A 25975-nucleotide genomic window follows, 5' to 3' on the forward strand; every position below is an offset into this window, starting at 1 on the left:
ATCAGCACAGGCATGCATCTTACCTTGTGCTCCTGGCGCAGCGCCTGAAATGTCCAATTGGGTGACCCCCACGACTGCCTCAGGCTCAATGGTACCCTCAACGAGGTCCTCAAGGGCTGTGTTGGGAGTGACTGTGGATGTCCCCCCTCCTGTGGCAGCTGCATCCTTCACCCTTTCAGCAATCCTCTCCTTTGCCCTTTTTCTGAGGTCATACCACCTCTTCTTCAGGTCGTCTATGCTGCGGTGCGTGACTCCAACCGCATTCACCCTCTCCTTGATGCGCAGCCAGATCTTGCGCTTCTCCGTCTCAGGCACCTTTAGTGACAGCTTACCAAACAGCCTGTCATTCTTGCTGCTCACCCCCTCAATCAGAAGTTCCAGTTCCTTGTCAGAAAAGCTCCTCTTCCTCTTTCTGGGCGTGTCTGTGTTTTGGGGTGCATCCTTCTCCATCCTGGATTGCAGTGGTGTTGCTGGTTGGTGGGATCAGTGTTTCTCTCCTAAGCTCCTGTGCTCTGCCTCCTCCTCTGTGCTCCTAAGGGCACTGAATGAAGCATGGGCTGGATGACTTCCTGGTTGTGATGTCATCAACCTGCTTCCAATGCGACTCTTTTTTTGCAAATTCGCTAATACCGAACTCGCAAATACCGTTTCGGTGTTTGCTAATTCGGTATTTGCTAATCTTTATTTTGCACTCTCGCTATTGTGGTTTCTGTATATTTTAACGAATCCTTATTTGTGATTCCTTATTTATCGCAAATAAGGACTAGTTTTACAGATTTTTAATACATGGGCCCATAAATCGGTAACATTTACTGATTCGGTAATATTCCTTATTACTGAATCGGTAATACCAATTCGGTAATGAGGAATACCTTCCCATTCATTCCTATGGGCCTGGAGGCCCATAGCAATGAATGGGAAGCCATTCACTATTACCGATTAGGTAAATACCGAATCGGTAATAGTGGGAGCATATTCAAGGGTGTCACATATACACCCTGTTGCTTCCCTGAATCGTGCAAGTGTGCACATGTGGTGCCACATGGCACTTTTAAAAAAGCAAATAATTGCTTTTTCAAAGGTATTCGGTATTTACCACCAACTTGTAGTTGGTGGTAAATAACGAATCCTTAAAGCAAAAATGCACTCACTTGAGTGCTTCCTACATAGGTTATAAGGATTCGGTAATTTACTGATTTCTTAAAATAAGGAATAAGTATTTTACAGATTCCTTAAAATAACGAATCAGTAAATTACCAAATTGTTATTTGGAGCTTCCTACATGGAATGGGCTAAATACCGGTCGGTAACGGGAAAATCACAGATTTTCGGCCGTTACCGACCAGTATTAAGCTACCTACATCTGGCCCAAAGTGAATCAAATATTCCTCACTGAAACTTAGTTTTTGGGAGCTCAGTCACAGCGCCCCCCAAGACTCTCTCGCCAACAGTTTAACTATCTGGTTTCATACAGGCATACAAACATGGAGGCACAATGCTTTACATGGACACATTCTGTAAGTGGGTCAGTGTTTCTGCTTGATATAATATCTATGATGACACAGTTCCTGAGAATACCAAGTAAAGTTAAGCATAGCTATGCTTATGGGCTTAATTGGCAAAAAGCACCAATTATTCTGCTACGCTTTGGTATCTGAGTTTAATTTTTTTTACTGATGGTTAAATAACAATGGGCGTGGAAAACATCCTTGCTATTCTGGTGTACTGCAGGTACAGTGGTAAAGGCAGAAACAATATCCTGAATAGAATTTCTAAGTCAACAGTGGTTCCAAATTAACAGGCACTTGAGATCCCTAAAGAGAGAGGCCTAGATGGGCAAGACGACAGACTTGGCTAAGTAAAGCTCCCGACGAACTTCCACTTAATCCTTCATCATCCTGGTATATTGACCTGTACTTTCCCTTCAAACGGCTGAGAAGTGAGCTGACTTGTCCGAGGCCTGCATGTATGGAGGATGTCCCAATATGGAACCCCAAGTTCTTGCTAGCTCTCAGGCGAGTTTCTCCTCTGGCCTTCTGGAATGGCGGCGGTGGAGCTCAAAGCAGTGGCAGTGGGTGGCCCGAGGAGGGCCAACCCACTTTCAGAGCAGGTGAGGCTGGGGAGGCAATGATCCTGCCTCAGCAGGAAGTTCTGGAGGCCCTGCGCTGGTGTTGCTGCAGCCTGATTCCCATGATTGGAAGCATGGACTTGCATAAGGCGCAAGCCTTTGAAGCTTCCCCTTCGTGGACCCTGCCCATCCTGGGGGAGAAGGCTTGGCACCTCATCCCAGGATGTGCATTGTTTCAGACCCCTGATAGCAGCAGGCTCTAGACTCAGGGGTCCAGAAACATGTCTGGTGGTGGCAGCTGGCGAGCAGCCTCTCAGCCTGGACACTAGTGTTAGGTCGTTTTTCAGGGGAAATCTCTAAGATGCCCCCTGAGTGCATGTTTAATTAAATCCCACACTGGCATCAGTGTGGGTTTAATGTGCAGAGAAGTTTGATACCAAACTTCCCAGTTTCCAGTAAAGCCATCATGGTGCTGTGGAGTTCGTAATGACCACTCCCAGCACCATTCACTCTTAATGGCAGTACTGCACTTACAATGTCTAAGAATTGGTTTAGACCCTGTAGGGATACAGGGCTCATGCACCTGTACCCTCACCACTGGTACAGTGCACACAGCAAGAGGGGTGGCTGACCTATGCTAGGGCAGTGGGTCGTAGGCATGACACACAGGGATGTGTGCCATGTCGACTCTTCACTTCGTTTTGCACCAAAATACGCAGCCTGCAATGGCAGTGTGTGTGTAAATGTACAAGGCCTCTAAGGGTGGCACATTAGGTGCTGCAGCCCTTAGGGGCATTCTCTAGCCACAGTGCCCTTGGTACCTATGGTAACATTTGCAAGAGACTGACATGTGGCAAAAGAGTGCCAATTGGGTTTTGTTTTAATGCAATTTTAGGGAAAGAACATAGGCCCTGGATATTTGATTGGCAGGATCACAGGGCACACTCAGTCAAGTTACATCCACAGTTTGGCAAAAAGTGGGGGCAACCATGCAAAAAGAGTTGATTTACTCTAGATTTATCAAGCCATGCAGCGCCAAGCGTGGCTGCCTTGCGTGGCTTGATAAATATCAGTTAAGTTTTGCGTCACCCTTGCGCCCGATGCAAAACCTTGATAAATATATAAATATAGGCCTAAGTGCCCAGCACCATAATCTGTTTAGAGGGTCGCAGAATGGTGTGAAAGCCCATTTACATGTCGTGATTTAGTAGGCTATGTCGTGATTCAGTAAATCATAGTTTTAAGAGCAGACAAGGAAATATTGAGTACTTTCTTCAAGAAAAATAATAAGTTAAAAATAAGGGCTTGTTAAGCCAGGAGAAAGCAATTATTTCTCTGGGCACTGATGCCACTTCCTCTTCCTTTGCCAGGGTTCCATTAAGCGGTAGGAAGAAACACCTGTGCTCCTACAATAGTGAGAACAAGCATTTGCAATGCAATAGGTCTCGCATTTATGCAGTTTGAGCTATTGGCATTGTAAATGACAATGCCCTTTACTTATGTTTTGGTTTTCAAAACATAAGTAAAAGGCATTGTCATTTACAATGACAATAGCTTAAACCAGCGTAAATGCGAGACGTATGGCACTGCAAATGCTTGTTCTTATTCACTCCAACTCTATTCCCTGTGTAACCATCTACTCGTCTGAATGCGTTCGGTCTAATTTACATGCCTACACAAAAAAAATTCAACACAGCGATGCAAAAATAAAAGCATGCGTATTAAAGTTGGGACATGTTTTGGATCAAAATCGAATTATCTAGCTAGAAAGCTAGTTTAGGAATGGGAGTATAATTAAATAATATAACATAAATCAGCATCGCCATCGCCCACCGTTTACCTCGTCGGTCACAGTCCCGGCTGGTGTCTGCTCTCTGTGTGTTAGTACTAGACACCTGGCCTGCACTATGGACAGGCAGTCGATGAGCTCTCTGACTGCGACAGGCAGTCTCCGGTAATAGTGTCATGTCTATGAATCGTGTGCTTAAATGTAAAGCAGAGGGTTCAAATGTGAGGAGGGGACTTTACTCCACCACAGCAGCATTAGAAGCATTGCTTCATGCAAGTTAAAGTGAGTGAGCTACTAAAATGAGGAGATTCCATTCAGACTAATATTTCAGCGTCATATCCTCACGCAGTGTGAAAACTCGCATCCATGTGAATTCAGCCCGTGTCAGGTTATCTGGCTCTTCCCTGACTGACAAGCTATGCAGTGTTTCATCGGAAAGAGTCTGCGAGCCTTGTCATGCTGTTTAGAAATACACCCTAAGTGTTCTGTTTTTTTTTTTACTTTTAACTTTGCTACAGTTCTTCTAGAAACCGATCGAGAAAGAAGCAAAGGCACTCAGGGGTGTAAAAATGCACCACCCTATGAAGGGTGTTTTCATTTAAAGGACCAGTCCAGTAAATGGAACTATCGGTTTTAAAACCCCAACAAGCGTCATCAAACACAGTGAGATTGCATGCAGACCTCTAAAGTTGGTGGTCGTTGGCGGTGTTTTCACCGTAAGCGGACAACTTGTTTTCAATGTCACTGGATGGACACTTTAATGTAAACTCACCAACACATACTCGGGAATATGTACAGTACACTGTGTACAATGTGTATGGAATGCTGGTTCCGTGGAATAAGTCTGAATTCCACATGTACATTAAATTATGGAATCTTCCATGATTGGTGCGTATTGTAAGTTAGGGTTGCCGGTTTGTAATAAAGTATATTTTGCTTTACCAATCAAGTTATACATTCAGCGCCTTCCAGCTCGCCTGTCCTTTTTAAAGCTCTTGAACTCTGGTCTGCTAGTTCGATAAGCAATAATCTAATGTCGGAGGCAGCCTCTTCCCCTTCCATGGTTCCACCTGCTCGCCCTTCTCTGTTTAGACTGGCTCAGTTGTAGGAGGGAGGGGGTGGCGGGGTGGGGTCTCGGTGCGCTCGTGTGTGTGTGTGCGCGCATGTGTGTATGTGTGCTGCGGGGGGTGTCTCTGTATGTGTGTGTGCATGTATGTGCGCTTATGTGTGTGTCTCTGTGTGTGCGCTCATGTGCGCTCATGTGTGTGTGTGTGCGCATGCGTGTGCGAAAGCAGGGGGAGGTGTGGCTGTGTTTGTTGGAGCTTCCCAGGAGACAGGAGATGTGCACACGCGTGCGCGGCCCGCTCCGATCTGATTCTTGAAGATGCGTGTGGCCATCTCTTGTCTCCTGGGAAGCTGAGCCGGTGACTATAGGTCTCTGGCGAGACAGCGAAACCGAAAAAGTGCACTGACCACAAACAAATCCATCCAATGCGCTAAAGTATTTCAGGATGATACCTGATCAATCTAGGGGTAGTGGAGGTGAGATTTCTGTATTAAAGACAAAAAGAAGTGGAGGAATAACAGTGCAGCACCACCAAGTTCAGTACAGATGGAAGCCCACTCGGAAATTCACTATATATATGTTTTGTTGATTTGTATAGTGCACTTATCACCCGAGAGGTTTATCCAGGTGCTTTATTGGAAGACTTTTCAAGGAGAGCATGTGTGAAAGAACCAGGCAAATAAAGCCAGAAGTGGCTCTTGAATGTACCTTAACATTTTTAAATACTTTACAAAGTTAACGTTTGAAACAGAAAATGAAAAAGGTATATTTTCAAAATAATTACATTTTCTTTTTAAAGGTATACTCAGCCATGCTTTAAGGTACCCTTACCCACGCATACACCCCAAAACCAATTTTGCTAATCCTAACACCTAAGCAATGCTGTAAAATGCCATAACCGTAATACAAACATCCTTACCGTAACTAGCCATTTCACGTACCTATCTCGATCTCTAACACTAAGTCCTGCATTGCGAGTTGACACGATTCAACTTCAGGCTAACCGTGGGTAGCAGTGGGGAAGAGGAATTTCCTATTCCAGTCAGTTTTCCAGCACCTCAATCTTTTCATTATGTCCCCAGAACAGGGTATTACTAGGCAGACCCAGGGATACATCGCTAAAATGTGCATGTAATCCAGATTTAAGTAAGCATTCTACTTATTACCACTTGCTCTGAGTATGTGGCAAATTTCAGCCGGGGAGGGGAATGGGATGGAGGAAAGGAAGCCCCCGGGTCGAGGATGAATTGCAGGGAGCGTTTCTAGGGCCATGGAAGTATGTGGTCAGGCCTGGGGACATGCTGTCCGCTCCCCCATGAAGATGTTTGAGACCTCGCTTTGTCTCTACAAGCAGCCCCAGACCTCTGCTTTGTGGATTTACTGAGTGCTGATCTACACCTTGTAAAACAGGTTAGTGTCACTGTACCAAATTATTCCACAGATGGAAACATCGGCAGGTCGTGGTATGGCGGAGCACTACCCCTGATACCATTCTGGCATACTCATAACAAGGGCCTAAACTGAACATTCATGTTCACGCACACACTAACATTAACCAAAGCACTCGCTATTACACTTGTCCCAAAAATAGCCCTTAGACTATTGTTTCCTAGCCCATATGCTAACCTTTAGCCTTTCCCTAAATTAATGTAAATATACTGTAAATGTCTCAAATACTTCTTTTACAAATCTAATTTATTTCATATTACAAATCCACAGGGCTCACAACAAATCAAAGAATACATGGTTACTTTTATAATGCACTTCCAAACCAAAGTGAAACACCTGAAAAATAGAGCTTGTGCAGAGACTGTCCACCTCCTATTAGTAACATGACAAACTTGAGTATGATAGTAGGAATCTTCTTAAATTTTGAGTTCTTCATGACTGACTATCTTTTAGAGTTTGCTTTTCAGAAAACGTATACTGCTCACCAGAGCACTTATTGATAGGTCGTCAGGAGATGTTACCATCATCGCTGAACTAAGAAGCCCAAGTGAAAGTAGGTAATTCCCTTTCCAGGCTCCTGTAGTGCGACACACCTGAGTAGCATGAGAAGCAACCCATTAAGGAGGAATGTTAAAGACCTCTCTATAAAACCCCAAAAGACTTTTCTTGCAAAGATTCGCAGCACAGTACTATTTGTTGGAGGCTCAGCAGGTTAATCCCCAAACTCCTCACTTGGAATCAGGACACAGAAACGACTGTGATGGCAGAGTTCACCAGCCCTCCACAGGAACGATCATAGCGAGGTTACGCCTTCAGACGTAGAATCCAGTCAAAGAGGTAAAAATGGAAACTCTCCATGTAATACACAACTGGTTGTTACCCTTGTGGTGAGGCCAGTCCTCGTCACCAAAAGTGTGTGGTGTACCATACAAACCACAAGAAGATAAAGTGTTGTAGAAGCTTTGTTTTCACCATAGGGAATCACGTACAACTGCTCATTCCAAGAACTTCCAGCACTCTCCAAAACCAAATCACTACATTCCATAGAAAAGATGTCATATAGATTCCAGAAGGATGACATAAAAAGGTTCTTACCTTGTGTTTGCGAGAACATTAACATTACACACATCCTCCCCCGTACAAAATAATAAAATTTAAATAATGGTAATATAAAAAATATTAATAAAAATACAAAAACACATTTGAAACTTCAGCAGTTTACAGGTAATTGCAATAGTGGGTTGTAAACTCATATATAAACATATACATTAAAGTGGACAAGGCACATGCAATTAATACTTTGTGTACAGCTTGAAATATATATACTTAAAAGAGTACAAAGAACTTGAATTAGTATTTCTCACATACACAGTCTTCTAACCATATTGGTGACTTCCTATTCCTTTTCTGTTCAACAGGAACAGGACCAAAAAACACTTCCACCATTTTCAGTCCCTGGTGCCTCGTCATTTGCAGAATACGGACTTGTTCCACAATCATCCCTTCTCTCACAAACATCAACAATACAATTCTCATCCTGAATGGGCTTGTCAAAATAAACATTCGCAGTTTCATCTTATATCAGCACCCTTATTGGTCATCCCTTCTGAACTCTTCTCATGTCCATCATCCACACATCACTCATTACTCTACCTTCCATCAGAGTTCTGTTTCTAGAATTCTTCTTACATGTTCTCAAAACCAATGGCAATACAATTTAGGTTCCATACGTCATCATCACTTAATCTGACTGCATTCTTTAACATTTCTACCACTTCTCTTGGTTCAAAAACCTTTCTTTCATACTTTGGTACCCTACCTAATTTCTTCATTCTTACCCACTGAACAATTTTTATTTCAACATCCTTGACCTTGTTCTTAGTATTAAATGACTCCTTGTATTTTCAATGACTATCTTTAATCCTATGTCTAATTTCTAACACAGACAGCTCCACCTGAATCGAAGTAAATAAACACCCAGGTATATTCTTGGATCTGAAAGTTCTACTTCTCATAATTTTAAATGGTGAAACAATACTGACACAATGGTTGAATGACACCTTTGATCATGAGATTAAATATCTCCATCATACTATTACCAGTTGGATTGTATAAAAACGTAGTCTTATGTTGCATGGCAAGTTTATTAAAGTAAGCTTGTGCAATATTAAAAATAAATTGAACACCATTTTCACTAATGATCATTGACTGAATACCTTCCAACAAACATATTTGGCCTAAACGGTTTAAAACTGTTTCAATATAAGCTTTACTAACCACTTTGACCACTGGCCAACGGGAAATAACATCTATCAACACTAATGTACTGTTGTTGAATGCCAATGGGCCCCGTAATGTCCACAGCTACACACTCCCCAGGTCAGTTGGGAATAGACACATCACACATTGGTGGTTTAAGTTCACATTTCATAGTTCAAACAACCTAACACTCTTCTCAAAATTGATACCAACCCTTGGCCACCAATAAAACTGTAGGACAAAAGTTCAAAATTATCTTCATGACTTAGCTTACTGACTTGTTCTCTTAAAGAAGTAGATGGTATCAACCTCTTAGTAGCATACAATTACAATGAGATCATTTTAATCTGATTTCCCAATATGGCCTTTCGTCCATTCTCAGACAATTTATATTCGACCAACTGTTATCGACAAATTCCTTTACTCTGTTCAATACCTTATCTATGCTAAACTCCTACAACCATTCCTCATTATTGATCCACTGTCATGAACAAGAGCAACTTGTGAGTCATTCCACAAATCCTCCAAGCATTCTTCTAATTGCACAGGCACTCTGGATTTAGATTGAAAATCAGCAACATTTTCCTTTCTATGTACATACTCAACTCTATATGCAACTTAATTGAAAATTATGCAATTCCTGCAGACCTTTTTACCCTTCCTTCAGAGATCAGTATCTTAAAAGTGGTTTAGAATCACACCTAATACAAAATTCTTTACACCAAGTGAAAGCTCTGAAATACTTCAATGCCTCCATGCATCCCAAAGTTTGTCTCTCATTGAAGGAGTATTTTTCTTCAGCTGGAGAAAGAGACTTTGAGGCAGGGATAATAAATGCAGCAATTTTTCTACGCTCTTTATTCAAAGAAACTTGGTGATATGGTGATACTAAATCCACAGTAGAAAACCAATTTGTGCCTTTCACCACAGCCAACATCTCATTAATTTTTAGCAATGGAAACTGGTCTATTATGATGCTATTTACATGGGGAAGATCAACACACAATCTTATCTTACCATTGGTACATCTAATAATCACCAATGTGGAAATCCAGTTGAATGCGTCAACCAGTTCAATGATGTCAGAATTCATGAATTTCTCTATTTCCTTTGACACTTCAACTGGCAATAACATGGATGTATGTCTTCATTTATGTACTCCCCGTTGGGTTTGTTCTTATAACAACATTTTGTGTTCAAACCCCAATAACTAATCAATAGTTCTAAAAACTTCTATAAATGTCACCAAAAGTTTTTACCCTTTGTTTCACCTTCATCTACCACCAGAACCTGTTCGTTACTGTTTGGGTCCTATACAATGTGCAAATGTCCCTGATCTGCAAAACCAACAACTGATGGGCACTTCTTATTTATGTATAGTTTACCAAGAGTTTGCCTGATTTTTAACATAAAAATGTTATTCCAATAGCCTAACATATCAAAAGGTTCCCCATCATAACCTTTTGTTCGAATTTCAGATGGAAAAAAATTGCCCTAAATCTTAATGACAAATTTGTCTCTCCAAACCTCCTCATTTATCGTCATATATGGAGGTCTGCGAAAACGGTTAACTGCAGACCACTGATTGCCATGTTACACTCTACCTTTCTTTTCTTAACCATCTGGTCTTCCACATTCATAATTAATTTCTCATGAAAACTCATAACGGTACTCCAAGATTCCGCTTCACTGAACAAACTACTCTACTTACTGTAGACACACTTAACGCAACTTTGTTTCTTTTTTCTTTTTTACAAACCTCGGCAAAATATCTGAGTAGCCCACAATCACTACATTTTTGTTTTAACGCAGGACAACTCTTCCTGTAAGCCAAATGTTCCTCACTGAACACCTATAATATCTTGCTAAGTCCCTAGTTTTGCTTTTATTTAAATACTCATTTTAAAGGTTTTGTTAAAAAGTTTCTCAATCTGACCCTTAATCTTTCCCACAAGTTCACTCATCATTACTTTTGGCTCATTCCTAGCACATCTTCCAGACATTTCTGCCTTGCATGCAATGGCTAAAATATATTTCAAAATGGAATAACCATTGACCCACAGCTGCTCTCAAACATTAAACACATGCATTACGACTTGATCCCTAATTAGTTCTTCTTGTAAAGCCCCAAATCTACAATCCATAGCAAGCTTTTTGAGATCAATACCAAAATCACTAATAGATTCACTTTAGGTTTGTTACCTTTGGAAAAAACATAAATCTAGTAATACCTATGCAAACCTTTGGAGCAAAGTAGTTATCAATATACAATAGCACACAAACAAACATATCCCCTTCTCTAGCTGTACCCTCTACAGATAGTTGATTAAAAATCTTGATCCCTTTAGGAACCAGAGAGTGCAACAAAATGATTTTCGTCTGGCACACCAATATGTTATTCTCCTCACTGATGGTCGCAGTATAATTGAAAAAATACTCCTTCTATTCTAGCCACCTCTTCGTGGGTTGAACACGAGAGGGCCGAAATACTAGCTGTTGACTAAGAAAGACATTTTGAGAGCTCATGTTTGCTCAAAGGAAGGAACTGTTCAGTGTCCAAATTTCACCTAAAAGGACAAGTCCACTCTCCACTCACCAACAAAAGTGCACAACAAGAAACAATTGTAATTAAGAGAACAGCTCAAATAAACAATGGCTGAATTAAAATAAGAATAATCCAGTAGCTTGCAGCACCCAAGAAGAAAAGGAGAATCTCACCCAACAGTCTGCAAAACCACAAATGTGAATGAGTCTTCGAATAATGGTAGTCAAGAAAATCAGTGTGGAAGCTGACTGTCTGCAATTCAATAGTGCAGTCACCTCATCGTATGCAACACTGGTTGTGCCGTAACAATCATAATTCCACTCATATAGAGAACAGGACAATCCAAATAGAAGATGGACAAACGCAATGACGTGATCTTGTAACTTTGTAGTAAGTAAGTAAGTAAAGCATGCCAACCCAATCCAAAATGGCTGCACAGAATGAACTTGCATGACCTGATAGCGTGCAGCAAGAAACACACTGAAATATTTTTATGTGTTCCATAACACAGACTGGAGCACACTGGTGCAGTGTTGAATGATGTGCTCGGTGCTTATGGTCACAAACTGCTTGCACCTCGCGCGACCCAAAATGTCGGATCATGCAGCACCTGCACACAATCCCCCGACCCTAAACCTAGAATAAGTCCAAAGAAACGACTGAGATGGCGGGGGTCACCAGCTCTTCAGAAGATCCTAGGGATGGTGACGTCTTCATACGGAGAATCCAGTCAAACAGGTAAAAATGGAAACTCTCCAAGTAATACACCAGTGGTTGTGTTGTTCCGGTGAGTCAGTCCTCATTACCAAAACTGTGTGATGTACCATACACACCATAAGATGAAGAGTTGTAGAAGATTTTTCTCACCAGTGGGAAGAAGTAGTTTCTTACCTGTAACTCCAGTTCTCTTGTAGAGGTATTTCCGTGATAGTCATAATCATGTGAATAGTCCTGCCCATGTACGTGGCCCCGGAGCACTTCATTAGATATATCTTCATAAGTTGTTATCTTCTGCCTTTCTTCAGGAAGGCCTGTATAGACACTTAAGAGATACAAAGACAATAATGCAGCCTAACAAAATAGGCTACACTGGCCATTAGTTCATCTTGAAGTGAGAAAAAAATAGACTGTTTAACTTTTTAAATTTTGCAATTTACTGAGTTTTACACATAAAAAACTCTCCTTCACAAAGCTCCTTTTTTCATGATAAGAGATGAAAAGGAATGGATAGGGAAGCCCCCATAGGCTGCCATTATGTGTCTGCAAATGGATACCGTGCCTTTAAGAGTCTCCAGAGACCCCCGGTATCCCATGATGCACCGCCAGAGGCAGTTACTTTCAGTTCTTTTTGGCGGCGTAAGGAAGCAGAGCCTGCTGAGTCTTAGGGACATCTGTGTCTGCCACCGGGGCGGAGGGCGGGTTGCTTATGACTATCACAGAAACAGAAATACCCCTACAAGAGAACTGGAGTTACAGGTAAGAAACTACTCCTTCTCTTGTAGGGGATTTCCGTGTATAGTCATTATAATTTGAATAGACTAGCAAGCCCATTCCCAAAACAACTCTCCAGCGGTGGTAGAAACAGAGATGGTAGAAACAGAGAACAACTGCTCTATTGTGCAAAAAGATTTCAAAGTGAAGCCTGCCCAACCTGAGCATCTGCCCTAGCATCAGTGTCTAGGCATTAGTGCTTAGTAAATGTATAGACTGACTTCCAAGTGGCAGCCTTACAGATTTCCGAAATAGGTACGTTACGAAGTAAAGCTGCAGTAGCTGCTTTACCTCTGGAAGAGTGAGCCCTAGGCTTACTAATCAAAGTCTTGTTGGCTTTCTGATAACACAGCTGAATACTGGAAACAATCCACCTAGAAATGGATTGTTTGGAGGTAGCTAGACCAGTTCGGACCGAGCCATAATTTACAAATAACTAGCCCGATCTACGGATATCCTTAGTCTTGTCCAAATAGAATCTCAAGACCCTCCTAACATCAACGGAATGAAGCGACCTCTCAGCAGGAGAAGAGGGATTCTGAAAAAATGTAGGCAGTGTAATAGTTTGGTTCACATGAAACTCTGAAACAACTTTAGGGAGGAACTTAGGTTGTGTCCTCATAACTACCTTAGTGGAATGAAAGACTGTATAAAGCTCTTTACAACATAATGCCTGAAGTTCGCTAACCATGCGGGCAGAAGTTGTGGCCACAAGGAAAGCCGTCTTCCAAGACAGGTGCTGAAAAGAAGCCTTATGAATGGGTTCAAACCTTTCCTTCATCAGTCGTGAAAGGACCCCATTGAGCTCCCAGGGAGGCAAAGGACGCCTAATAGGAGGAAACACTTTCTTCAATCCTACAAGAAAATCTCTGATGACTGGGGTTTAAAAAAATGGAAGTTTGTGAAGGACATTTCCTATAAGCAGTTAAAGCTGCCAGGTGAACTTTGCTCAAATGAAAATCCATTTATATGCATATGACGTGCGTGTAGATGGTCGTTTGGCCTCCTTCAATATCTCCATACAGTCCTGAGAGAGATTCAAATGTCGGTACTGTACTAACTCAGGAGCCATGCAGCCAAATTAAATGACGAGAGGTTGGGGTGCACCATCTGCCCGCCGAACTTCGTCAGAAGGTCCGGCCTGCATAGAAGACGGAGATGTGGCAGGAGAGACCGGTGGAGTAGGTCTGTGAACCACCACTGATGGGGCCACTCAGGAGTAATGAGGATCATCATGGCCCGTGATTGTGAGAGCTTGATCAGTACTTCCAGATCAGGGGAATTGGCGCAAAAGCATAGAGAAAGCCGTCCGACCAGTTGATCCATAGGGCATTCCCCAGAGTCCCTGGTGAAGTCGCGGAATTTGGTGTTTTCCGCGGTAGCGAACAGATCTACTTACGGAGTACCCCATCTTTCGAAGATGTCTTGCACCACTTCGATGTTTAAGACCCATTCGTGATTTTCTTAAATGAGTCTGCTAAGTGCGTCTGCCTGAGCATTCTGAACACCTGGAAGTTGAGTTGCTGTGAAGGTCAGGTTCCTGGCTAACAGCCAGTGCCAGATGGCCTGGGCTTCCCGAGATAACACTCAAGATCTTGAGCCCTCCCCTGCTTGTTGAGGTAGAACATTGTTGTCGTTTTGTCCATCTGAACAAACAGGGAACTGGTGTGAAACGACGGCTGGAAGGCTTTCAGAGCCAAATGGACTGCTCGAAGCTCCAGGAAGTTGATGTGGTACTTGGTTTCTTTTGGGGACCACATGCCCTGTATCTGAAGGTGGTCGGAAAGTGCACCCCAGCCATGGAGAGAAGCATCCGTCACTATGGTTTGTGTTGGTATGTCCTTGTGTAAGGGAATCCCCAGAGGAGATTGCGCGGAGAACACCACCATCGGATGAACTGGAGAGCCTGCTGCGACAGCTGAATCCTATCTTCCCAATCCCCCAGTTTCTGGTCCCACTGATCCTCCAGACAGAGACCAACCTCCTCCGCTTATGGGCTGGTCGTGAGGAAGGAGCCCTGGATTCAACATCAGACGTCCCCCTGGACGGCGATCCACTGCTCAGCGTCGAGCGCCGACGTCGTCTGGAACGCAAACTCCCTGTTGACGACTATAGGCTCACAATGGAGCGAGGACCAGAATGGGACATCAAACGTCAGTATCGACACCTCGACGTTGACCTTCTCATCGTCTTCGATCCTCTCCTCGAGGTCGACCGTCTTGTAGACGTCGATTTTCTCGACGTTGATCTTCTCGTCGATGGCGACCGCCGTTGCTTGTGAGACTCTGATCAACGACGATGATGCCTCGACCGCGATCTTCATTGAGTCGACGTCGAACGCGGGGAAACCCGCTACGGCGATCTCGTCCGAGACCTCGCTGTCCTTCTCCTCTACGTTGATCTTCGACGTCGCTCGATGGAGAGTATATCGCTGTCATACATGCTCTCGACGTGGATCGGGACCGGAGTTGTTTTTCTGCCGTTTTTCGACTGGGGAGCCGCCCGGAGGTCGTAGCATGGGACTTGGTAGAGGACTTACCCTCTCCTTGCCCATAGGCTGAAGAAGCTGCCTTCTGTCTTCTCTGCTCCAACCCGTGGAGCCAAATCTTCTCCCTGTCCACGCAGGGTGCGCCTGGAAAAGGTCTTATAAATAGAACAGGGGTCAGGCACATGAAACACAGGCAAACACAGAATACAGACTCTGTGAGCATCAGACTTGGCCTTCTTTCTACCACAGTCAGGACACTTGTCAAATAGTATTTTGACAAGAAAACTGTAGAAATTCTGCCAAAAAAACTACAGCAGAAGGTAGATAAAGGTCAAGTGAGACTGCAAAAATCCAAATATATCACTATAATTGAATGTAATACCAAAAAAGGTAGAGCTCAATGATCCAGGGTCCTGCTAGCAGGAGCCAGAAAAAATAACTGAAAGTAACTGCCTCTGGCTATGAAGCATGGGATACCAGGGGTCTCTAGAGACTCTTAAAGGCACAGTATCCATTTGCAGACACATAATGGCAGCCTATGGGGGCTTCTCTATCCATTCCTTTACATCTCTATCATGCACAAGCATTGGCATAGCCAATAGGTCTTGCCTTTGGGACCTGATGAGTATTTATTAATGCAGCAGGTCCCAAAGGCAAGACCCATTGGCTATGCCAATGCTTGTTTTTATATCTGGGCATGTTGAGAGGCTAGGGGACTGGGTCTCGATGTCGGGTTGAAAGCACAACAATGACCTACTCAATTTGAATGCGTATCTAATACAACCGGAGGCGTAAAATGAAAGTTTCACTACCAGGATTAACAGGAAGCTAGAAAGTTAGGCTGGTTAGAAAGGTAAGGAGGGGTAGAGGCAGGCATGGTGGTGAGGGGAGAAACAGATGCATGCTAGGAGAGCGCTGTGAGGGAGGGAGGGAGGCGAAATGGGAAGAGGCACTGAAAGGTGGTTCGGGTAAAGACCGTAGTGAGGCAAACAGAAGGGTAGCGAGGGGTGAAGGGTAGACAAATAAGTGAGGTATAGAAGAAAAAGATTCAGGTGCAGAGACAGGTAAATCAAAGATGGAGAGGGCAGAATAACGCAGTCTTAGAACGAGAGAGGGCCATGTAGAGAGAGGGAGAGGTTTGTCAGAGACAGGTAGAAACAGTTGAGGACTAGGGAATAATAAAGAATGAGGTAGACATGTACGGTAGAAGGGTGCATTGATATAAAGGAAGTGTAGAGATGTGTCAGACAGATGTTACTGAAGAGGCAAAGAAGTACAGGTATTGAGAAAGGAGTAAGGTACTAAAAGAAGTAAGTGCGTGAACAGAGGTAGAACGAGTGGAAGGGGAGAGAACATATAGAAGATGAATGGTAGGGTAAAGTGAGCGATCAGGCAGTGACTGTGAGGAGTGGGATACAGAGGGATATGTTGCAGTGAGCGCGAGGTGTGGGGTACAGAGAGATATGCTGTGGCAGTGAGCGCGAGGTGTGAGGTACAGAGGGATATGTTGTGGCAGTGAGCGCGAGGTGTGGAGTACAGAGGGATATAAGGCAGTGAGCGCAATGTGTGGGGTACAGAGGGATATAAGGCAATGAGCGAGAGGTGTGGGGTACAGAGGGATTTTAGGCAGCGAGCGCGGAGAGTGGGGTACAGAGGGATATAAGGCAGTGAGCCCGGGGAGTGGGTTCAGAGGGATATGAGGCAGTGAGAGATGATAGAGGAGTGGAACAGTGGTGAATTAGAAGGCAGAGAAAGTGGTAGATAAATGTTAGGTATAGAGAGAGGGTGAGGTAAAGAGCAGATGTTGAGAGCGAGTGGAAGTAGAGACAGTTGCAGGTCTTGTACATAGAGATGCAGAGAGGGGAAACATGAATTTGTCCTTGTGTAAACTGTCTGGGAGAGTGAGGTTTGAGGTTGGGCCGCTCAAACATGCAACCTAAGTTTCTGGTAAGCATTCCCATCTGCAGAGTTAGGAAAAAAAAGTTTCCCATGCAAACAGTTATTGACTTTAGACTGTCCCGATCAGTTTACCAGGGACCTCCTTGGAAGGTGGGGGCATGGGAACCTGCCCAGTTTGACCATGAATTGAAACCAATCTGGGGAGAAAAGCAGTCCATTGGCCCTGTAACATGAATTTGACAAGCCGATTTTCCTGGTACTGCTACAAGGAAGCACAATAATGTGATAAACTGTCAAGGTTGGTAAACATTAATTCAGTAAGTCCGGTGTTTGATGCTTGGTGTTTGCAACTGATTCTTCTACATGCAGCATCTGCCATCTAGCGGCTGGCATAGACAACTACACCAATATTTCTTTAAAACAAGCAGCAGCTGTTTTCGGGAGTGGTGCGTGCGTGCACGCGCAATCTTCACTTTTCAAGCACTGCACTCGTGCTTGTGGCGCGCTGCTGTTCGCTCCCGCAAGGTGGATGCCGCCACAAGCACGAGTGCAGTGCTTGAAAAGTGAAGACCGATGGCTAAAGGCCCTCCTAGGGCAGCGCATGCGCACAGCCTAGGACCATCAAAAGGAGCTTTGTGAAGGAGAGTTTTCTAAGTGTAAAACTCAGTAAATTGCTAAATTTGAAAAGTTAAACTGGCTACTTTTTCCTCACTTCAAGATGAAGTAATGGCCAGTGTAGCCTAGTTGGTTAGGCTGCATTATTGTCTTTGTATCTCTTAAGTGTCTATACAGGCCTTCCTGAAGAAAGGCAGAAGATGACAACTTAAGAAGATATATCTAATGAAGTGCTCCGGGGTCCATGCATGTGGGCGGGACTATTCACATGATTATGACTATACACGGAAATCCCCTACAAGAGAATCAAGTGTACCCGATCACTCCGACAACCCCCAACACTCTCCCAGACCAAATCAACAAATTCCATACACAAGATTCCACATAAATTCCAGAAGGATGACATAAGAAAGGTCATATTTTGAGTTTATGAGAACTACAATACACAGTTTAAACAGTAATATGATAACACAGTCGACGACTTTATTTACAAAGTTTTGTAACCTAGAACGTTTTGTTAGAGACATGGGAAAATGCTGGGATTTGCCTGTTTCAGGGCCTTCGAAGGCACGTTAACTATTAAGCAGGTTAACTATTAAAAGTGTTGAAAAGCAAATGAAGTGGATCAAGTGGTCAATATAATTAGGAGGGTATGGCCAGTGTAAATTACTTCTCCCACTCTCTTTTCCTCCATTCACCAGTGCCTCCGAGGCTAGATGTACCTGAGTTTAGAGTTTGTAGTCAAAGTATTTGTTAGTGACTTCCCAACCTAAAACGGAGATTTTGTTTTTGTAGTATATGACCTTTTTGCATTATTTTTAGTTTGCTGGCATTTGCGATGTATCTGCTTTTGTGCCTTAGTACAAATGGATTTAAAACAAAAAAGATAACACGCTGTTGTGTCACTGTTTATGTATTGAATGCGGACAACGTGCAAAACTGGGTGTGGATAGAGGTGATGCTACAAAGTTCATTTAATATCTTTTGTGAATACTGAATTACAAAGTACGTATGACTTACTTCCACATCTGTGAATTCAAGTGTTTTTCAACCATGGAGGTCAGTGCGTATCTAAATCGATCCCATCGTTTGTCGAATACAAAGTACCCTCTTCCCATTAAGCGACTCCCAAAGGAACAAATCTAGATGAAGAGAATTACATATTAAACCAGGAAAATGAATGAAAGACAGTCACAAGATACAAAAAAAACAGCGCATGCAGAAGTGGGCTATAAGGCTGCCACTTCTGTCAGCTCTGTAGGAAGCTTTTGTCTTGTGCCTCATTATTCTGTGGTATTCTAATGAATAACAACAATATTTCTACAAAAGAAAATATTGTTTCAGTGCCTTGCAGGCAAAATGATTTTATTTTTATTGGTTCACACACAGTATCCCTATACATCCATTTCATCTGTGTCCTTGATTTAAAGCATCAATACTCCTGTGATGAAGGACTTCATACAGAGCAAATGTCAGTCCATCTCAGCCTGCAATTCACCTCCATTTAATGAAGATACAGGTTACAGTGAAGCTGAACAAATATAATGTCACAGCAAGAGCATCATATCTGAGTTTTATCAAGAGTAATTGCCCTCCTCTACACTGTTTTTGCAAACACAACAACAGAGACAGTGTCATAGAGGGTGTTTTGAAATAAAAAATTCAAATTGAACAGAACATTTAAGAGATAGCTTGAAACAAAAACTATTGGACTGGTACCATTTAAAGTAAACATCTACCTAACAAAAACAAAACCCCTTTGTCAGACTAATAGTTAAATCTATTCAAGTTTGATCGTGGCAAACTTGCATACGTTTGGACAACTGTGGATAGATTGGGTGTGTATGGGCCTGGATGATAAAGCTTTGGCATTTTGTGATTTACAGTGCACACAATTAGGTCCATGTATGACATTCCCCACCCTACAAATATTTTGTATATAATTATTTGATTTAACTCCCACTCATGAGAACTACCCAATGATTTGCTTAACACATCAACTGTGATATTTGTTCTCATGGCAGCTGATGTACCAGTAAGAAATTCAAACTGAGTTTCACCCATTGGTATATGTCTTGTGCCTTCTGTCAGTGTGTGTGACTTTGTGGGGCCTTGGTTGTCCACACACACATGTTTTGGTTTTGCCTTCTTGATTCTGGAAGTCCATGATTTGTATTTGATTTTGAAAAGCCTGCAGTATCATGTGAACAATCATCAGCTGCAGGATATCGATATGCATTCCCTTCTCAGACTTTTTAAATGTGCCTCTGACCCTATGTGAGAGGGACAATATTATTTTCATAGTTGGAAATGGTTGTATGAATGCTCCCCCCTTTTTCTTGTTGTCTTGTCTTCACACTTTAAACCTTTCTTCACTTTGTCACCGACAACTATTAGATTCTCTCAATCCCATAAAGATGACGACCACTGAGTTGGATTGTAACCCGTTCCTGTATTAGACACATGTAAGAGGGCTTGAGATATGTGACGAATACACAATACCACCATTACTAACAAGTTCATTATCATGCTCATTGTCAGAGACTGTGACGTCTGGTAAAAGTGACACGGATCCTGGATTGGGTGGACTATGTGTGGTTTGGCTGCCCTCTGCACTCTTTCTATTGCAAACAAATCTTTCATTGTCACAGAATGCTGGGCAATTGTTACAGAAAGTCTGCAAATTGCAATTTGTATAGCAATTGAATCACCTTGTTTATACTGTACAGGCATTGTTGGAACAAATCTGTCTTTACCAGTTAGTCGTCCAGCTAAGGATACACATGCATGGTCTGACTTCTTTGACGTGCTTACAACACAGCTAGAAATGCTTAGGGTCAATGTCATGCCTTCGTGTGCATGCTGATTTGATAGCACTTTTTCCCTGCCACCAGCCTTAGGCATTTTCGGTGCTTTCAATGCAAGGGGATGTGGAACCAGGCATGCATCTTTGACGACTAATGTTGCCAAAAAACCCTTCTGCTTCAGCTTCAGCACACTCATTATGCCATACATTATCATCTTGAATTTCTGTCTTATAACGTGTCACTTTGAAGTCTGCAAGTCCTAGTGTTAGTCTTAAGTTTACCTTTGGAAAGTACAGTGAATATAGTCCCTGATACCTTTCATTATGCAGAACCTTTCTATTGCTCCATACAGCATTAATGACTTTACTTCTTCTAACGGGGCGAAATTAATCCTTTCAAATGTTGGTCAATTTTGGTTGCATATGTCGTGGTTTCTCTGTCAATTCAATGCAGTAGACTTTTTTATTGTTTGTAAAAAACACTTGTGATTTAGGTGAATAGTCTTTCCCCCCACTGGTGCTGTATGGTTGGGAGATGGGAGTTGAAAGCTAATATCACTTGCTAGCAGAACGTTTTCGATTCTACCCTCTGCCTTTGTCCATTCTATGAAAGGGCTGCTTGCGTTGGTGAGAGTGCTGTCATTGTGCTGTTGTTAGATGACCCCATTTTTTTGTTTAAATTTATTGCTGATAGGTTTTTGACCCCAACTTTGGTAACTGCTTTGATGGGCCTTGCAGTCTAATTATCGTTTTCATCCCTTTAAGGATTGTTTCCCTGAAGTGATGAACAAGGTTTTCCACCCACTTCGTATAATTAAAGCTTGCTTCTAATTCTAATTTGAAGTCACACACCCTAAGTGGAGCACATATGTGAAAAACAGAGCTTGTACATAACAGCCTGCTTAATATTTCTGCAACATACAGAAACATTTCAAACATGTTCTCTATGGTTGCCTTTCTTTTCTAGGTGCTCTGCAAGTTGTTGCAACCCTAACTCTATTTCCTCCCACTGCTGGTGCTCATACCATCTTAGAAGTGCATTGAATTGAATATGAGCCATTGAGTTGCTGCAGATCACTCCATTGTTTCTCCACCACATCATTATCTGGCAGTTGGCCAGGACAGGAAGAGGTTTCTGGGACTTCTTTCTTACTACTTACTGTAACAATGCCTGACTCAATATAACTTCTAATATAAATAGAATCCTGAGGTGATGTTCTGCATTTTTCATTTTTGTTGTTGGTTACTGATTTATAATATATATATATAAACACAGATTCACAAAATCAAGACGTCGGTATTCCAAGGAGATGTTGGTGAGGTTTAGTGAATCATACAAACGTGCGATGCGCCCAACCAGCTCTCAAAACAAATAGTGAAAGTGAATAGTTAAAATAAATATGTTTGCTTATATTGATAACTGCATATGGGGATCCTCAAATCCTCTTGCAAGGGTGTTTTTTAGGGTTGTAGATTCAGCACTATAAAAATGTTTTGGCCTTTTTATTTTTCAAACTTTCATCAGAATATTTTTTTCTAATAAACACTCTTTTTATTTTGTTTTGAAAAAATTGTTAAGTTTAACAAAACAAATTACAACTTGAACATAACATGACTGCTAAACTAATGACATAATTATCGTCTTGTGAACTGACAATCCAGTTTGTACACATATTTTTCATTAGGCTTGGAAAAGGTCTTATCTATAGATCAAGCAGTGTTCATTTGGAAGTGCTCCCAACAGCGCCCTTAAATTTCCAGTGTTTATCAGAGCAATACAAGGCCGTGCATATTAGTTGTTCTAGCTTCAAACACTAATCGATGCCCCCCAACCAGGCTCTATGAGCTGTGGCATTCACTAGCCTTGTCCGACCTCCAATATTTAGCAATGTCTCTTTTGGCCAGGAGGGTGCCTATTCCCAGCACTGTTCTCCCTGTGCTTGGGCCGGTCACATCTTGTAGGAACCCTCGTCAGGACAGTCTCAATGAGGAGTCAATATTACTCCTCAGTACCTCACTGAATGTGTGCACAACTATTTCCAGAAAGGACTATATCAAGCGGAACCTTTCTCTTGTTTACCTGTGACATCTAGTACAAGGAGGAGAACGCTCCTGCTTTCCAATGGTGACTAGGGGTTAATACCTTATATGATGATAATTAAGTTGTTTCAGCCTGAGTTTATCTCATATGGAAAGTTCCCAAGGGACAAGAAGGGTATCTTTCCAATCGCCTCGTCTAATGATTTGATTAATCAAGATTATTCAGTGTCCATGAATTTCATGCAGCTCTTACTGCCTGAGTACTAGGGACTAGCCTTTGTATACAGTGGAGCACATTTGGAGGTGTCAGTTTTCCTAAAGGGGAGTCACGATTGGGAATTTGTAAAAAAAAAGATTTTAATCTGACTTTTGATGGATACAATTCCACATGTATCCTGTGCTCGCAGCAAATCAGGCTGTGTACTTCACAGTAAAAAATATAATTAACACTTAATTGGTTTGAAAATACACAACATTTTTTATAGCACTGAAGCCAAGTAACGTCATAACAGAACATCAGTCTGACCACTTTTGATAGGACAGGAGTAATAAAGAGTTCATAATTCTCCACACATTTTTGGTTTATTTAGAGTGTCCTGAGTGTAAGAAAGCAGCTAGCAAATAATAAATATTTTACAGCGGTAAGGATCTTATGTAGCTTGATATTGGGCTCAACATGCTTGCCCTACACTACGCCAGTTCCAGTTAAAAAGATCACTGCGGAGACACAATTAAAATAACTGCTATTATTTACCAGGCATGAACTGAAATTGAGTTGGTTGTATCTTATAGGAAGAACCTTTTTACCACAAATGAAAACCACTCCTACACGAAGGTTTGAGCATCCATGTGGGCATTTCCCATTTTTAAAGCCTTGATTATTTATAAAGGAGCAAAAATGTTTAATGGCAAATACAGATTCGTTCTAATATACAGTCTCATTCAGAATGTGACACAGATAGTAGTCACAGTTCCTTAATTGGTATATGAGTAACTGAAAACTGTGATATTTCTTATACATATATATGAAATGATATGAAATGCAATTTATAATGCGCAACTTTGCCCAACGGGCGTCAAGGCTCCTAACCAAACATTATCAAAATAGGAGCATCAGAAAAGAGACATGCTACTGATAGGCCTCAATAAAAAGCCGCGTTTTTAGTGCTTTCTTAAAAAGAACCAAAGAAGGTAGTGCTTTTAATTCGGAGGGGAGTTCATTCCACAGTTTAGGGGCCATAGAAGAGAAAGCCCTTCCACCCCATCTGACTCTATTTGTTCGGGGAACGGCTAGGAGATTCTTAGAAGCAGACCGGAGGCTTCTACTGGGGATGTAGAGGACCAGGAGGGAGCCAATGGCTTCTGAACGCCCACCTGCTAAGGCACTGAAGACCAGACATAAGATTTTAAAAGTGATCCTAAGATGAATAGGGAGCCAGTGCAAACTCTTCCTAGCAAGAGTAGCAGAGGAGGTATTAGAGGCGCCCAGAACAAATTTGGCCGCCGCATTGTGAACGGTCTGTAGGCGTAGAATCAGGCTCTTATTGATTCCTGCATACAGTGTATTGCAGTAGTCTAACCGTGATGCCAGAAGGGCCACCACGGTCTGTTTACGAGCTTGGGGGGAAAGATAATGGGCTATTTTTCTAAGGATCTTGATGACTCCCCAACAGGTGGACACAGTCCGATTAACCTGCTTTGTCATGGCCAGTGAAGTATCTAGAATCACTCCCAGATTACGGGCTGATTTAACAGGCATGGGACATGTTCCCAGGGAAGGGGGCCACCAGTCACTGGACCATATGTTTTGATCTTTGTCGAAGATCAAGACCTCGGTTTTCTCTCCGTTCAGCTTCAGTGAATTTGAGATCATCCATTCAGCAACTGCCTGCATGCAGTTCCTGAAGCTGAACGCAGAGGTACTCACCGAGTAGGAGAGGGACACCATGATCTGCGTGTCATCGGCGTATGACACCACCTCCATCCCGTGCGATCTTACTAACCTTGCAAGTGGGGCCACATAGATGTTAAAAAGGGTCGTACTCAAGGCCGACCCCTGTGGGACCCCACATTGCACAGGCTTAGCAGGGGAGAGGAACTCTCCAAGCTTGACCCTCTGATCTCTATGGGTGAGAAAAGAGACCAGGAGGCTCAGTGCTGGGCCCTCCACCCCTATCTCCTTTAACCGAGATGTTAAAGTCAAAGGAGATAGGGTGTCAAAAGCTGCAGTCAAGTCGAGTAGTACCAATAGAGTGGTCTGGCCTTGATCGACTTTAGATCTAATATTGTCGACTACTACCGTGAGCGCCGACTCGGTACTATGGAACTTTCTAAAACCGTGCTGTGATTGGTCCAGAAACCCCGAGACCTCCAAAAAAGAAGTTAAATGCTGATTGAGATGGCATTCAAGCATTTTAGCTGGAGCAGGCAACAGCGATATAGGTCGAACATTTTTAAGGATTTCCGGATCCAGAGTTGGCTTTTTAAGCAACGGCTTGACTATGCCTTTTTCCAAACAGTAGAGAAGATGCCCTGGGTCATGGCACAGTTCATTATCTCCAACAGAGGGGGCAACAGAGTTTCCCTGCATTCTTTCAGGATCTTTAAAGGGCAGGGATCCAGGGGAGAGCCTGACTTGGTTCTATTTAGAAGAGAGTCTAGCTGCTCCAGTGTAAGGGGTGGAAAGTCAGACAAAACGTTTGTGGGAACTTTACCCCAACAAACTAAGGGGTGTTGGGTCGAGAGGGAAAGGGAACTCAGTTGGGCTCTCTGAGTTTCCAAAGTATGATGGAGGTCCGCAATTTTAGTATGAAAGAACTGCGCGATCCTGTCGCACAGCTCTTGGAAACTAGTGATGGTATCAGGGGTTTGTAATGAACATAAAGAGTCAACGATTTTAAATAGATCCCTCGAGGAAGTAAGGGACATAGTAAGCTTAGAAAAGTAAGCATGTTTTTCTTTGATGACCCTTATCTTGTAGCCCACCAGCAACAACTTATGTCTTTCTCGATCCTTAAGGTTCCAGGACGTTCGCCATAACCTCTCCTGCCTCCTACAACTCTGCCTTAAGAGCCTAAGAGGCTATGTAAACTAGGGGGCTGATGGTTTCCGCCTCGCTGAATAGCAATAGGAGGCGGGAGCCAGAAGATCTACTGCTCGGGAGATAGAGTTGGCTAGCTCCATCGCAGCATCGCTGGCATCCTTAACAGCTAGAGTGGTGTTCTGAGCTACAAGGGAGGTTAGAGAATTGTTCGTAATACCCCTATAGTTCCTTTTGAGTTCCTTGTTCGTGAGCCCATGACACAAGGAAGAGGAGGGGGGGAGTTTGAGTTCAAGGGGCACCGCCAGATGGTCAGACCATACCAGGGGAATGGGCGGGCCCGTAGAGACTCTAGGGTCGTTAGAGAACACCCTATCCAGAATGTGGCCGGCCCGATGGGTGGAACAGTTTACCTGCTGG

At 42.8% G+C, this 25975-nt stretch overlaps 1 protein-coding gene across 3 annotated transcripts in view; it reads right to left on the reverse strand.

Annotated features, from left to right (window-relative positions):
* ATXN7L1 (ataxin 7 like 1) overlaps positions 1-25975 on the reverse strand; it is a 423903-nt gene that overhangs the window by 42895 nt on the left and 355033 nt on the right. For all 3 annotated transcript variants that reach the window (XM_086967089.1, XM_086967079.1, XM_086967084.1), the window contains exon 7: positions 18690-18811. In XM_086967089.1, coding sequence (XP_086823215.1) covers positions 18690-18811 — 122 coding nt within the window. The remainder of the gene's footprint in view (positions 1-18689; positions 18812-25975) is intronic.

Source organism: Lissotriton vulgaris, chromosome 1_1 (assembly GCF_964263255.1).
Source record: "Lissotriton vulgaris chromosome 1_1, aLisVul1.2, whole genome shotgun sequence".
NCBI lineage: Eukaryota > Metazoa > Chordata > Amphibia > Caudata > Salamandridae > Lissotriton > Lissotriton vulgaris.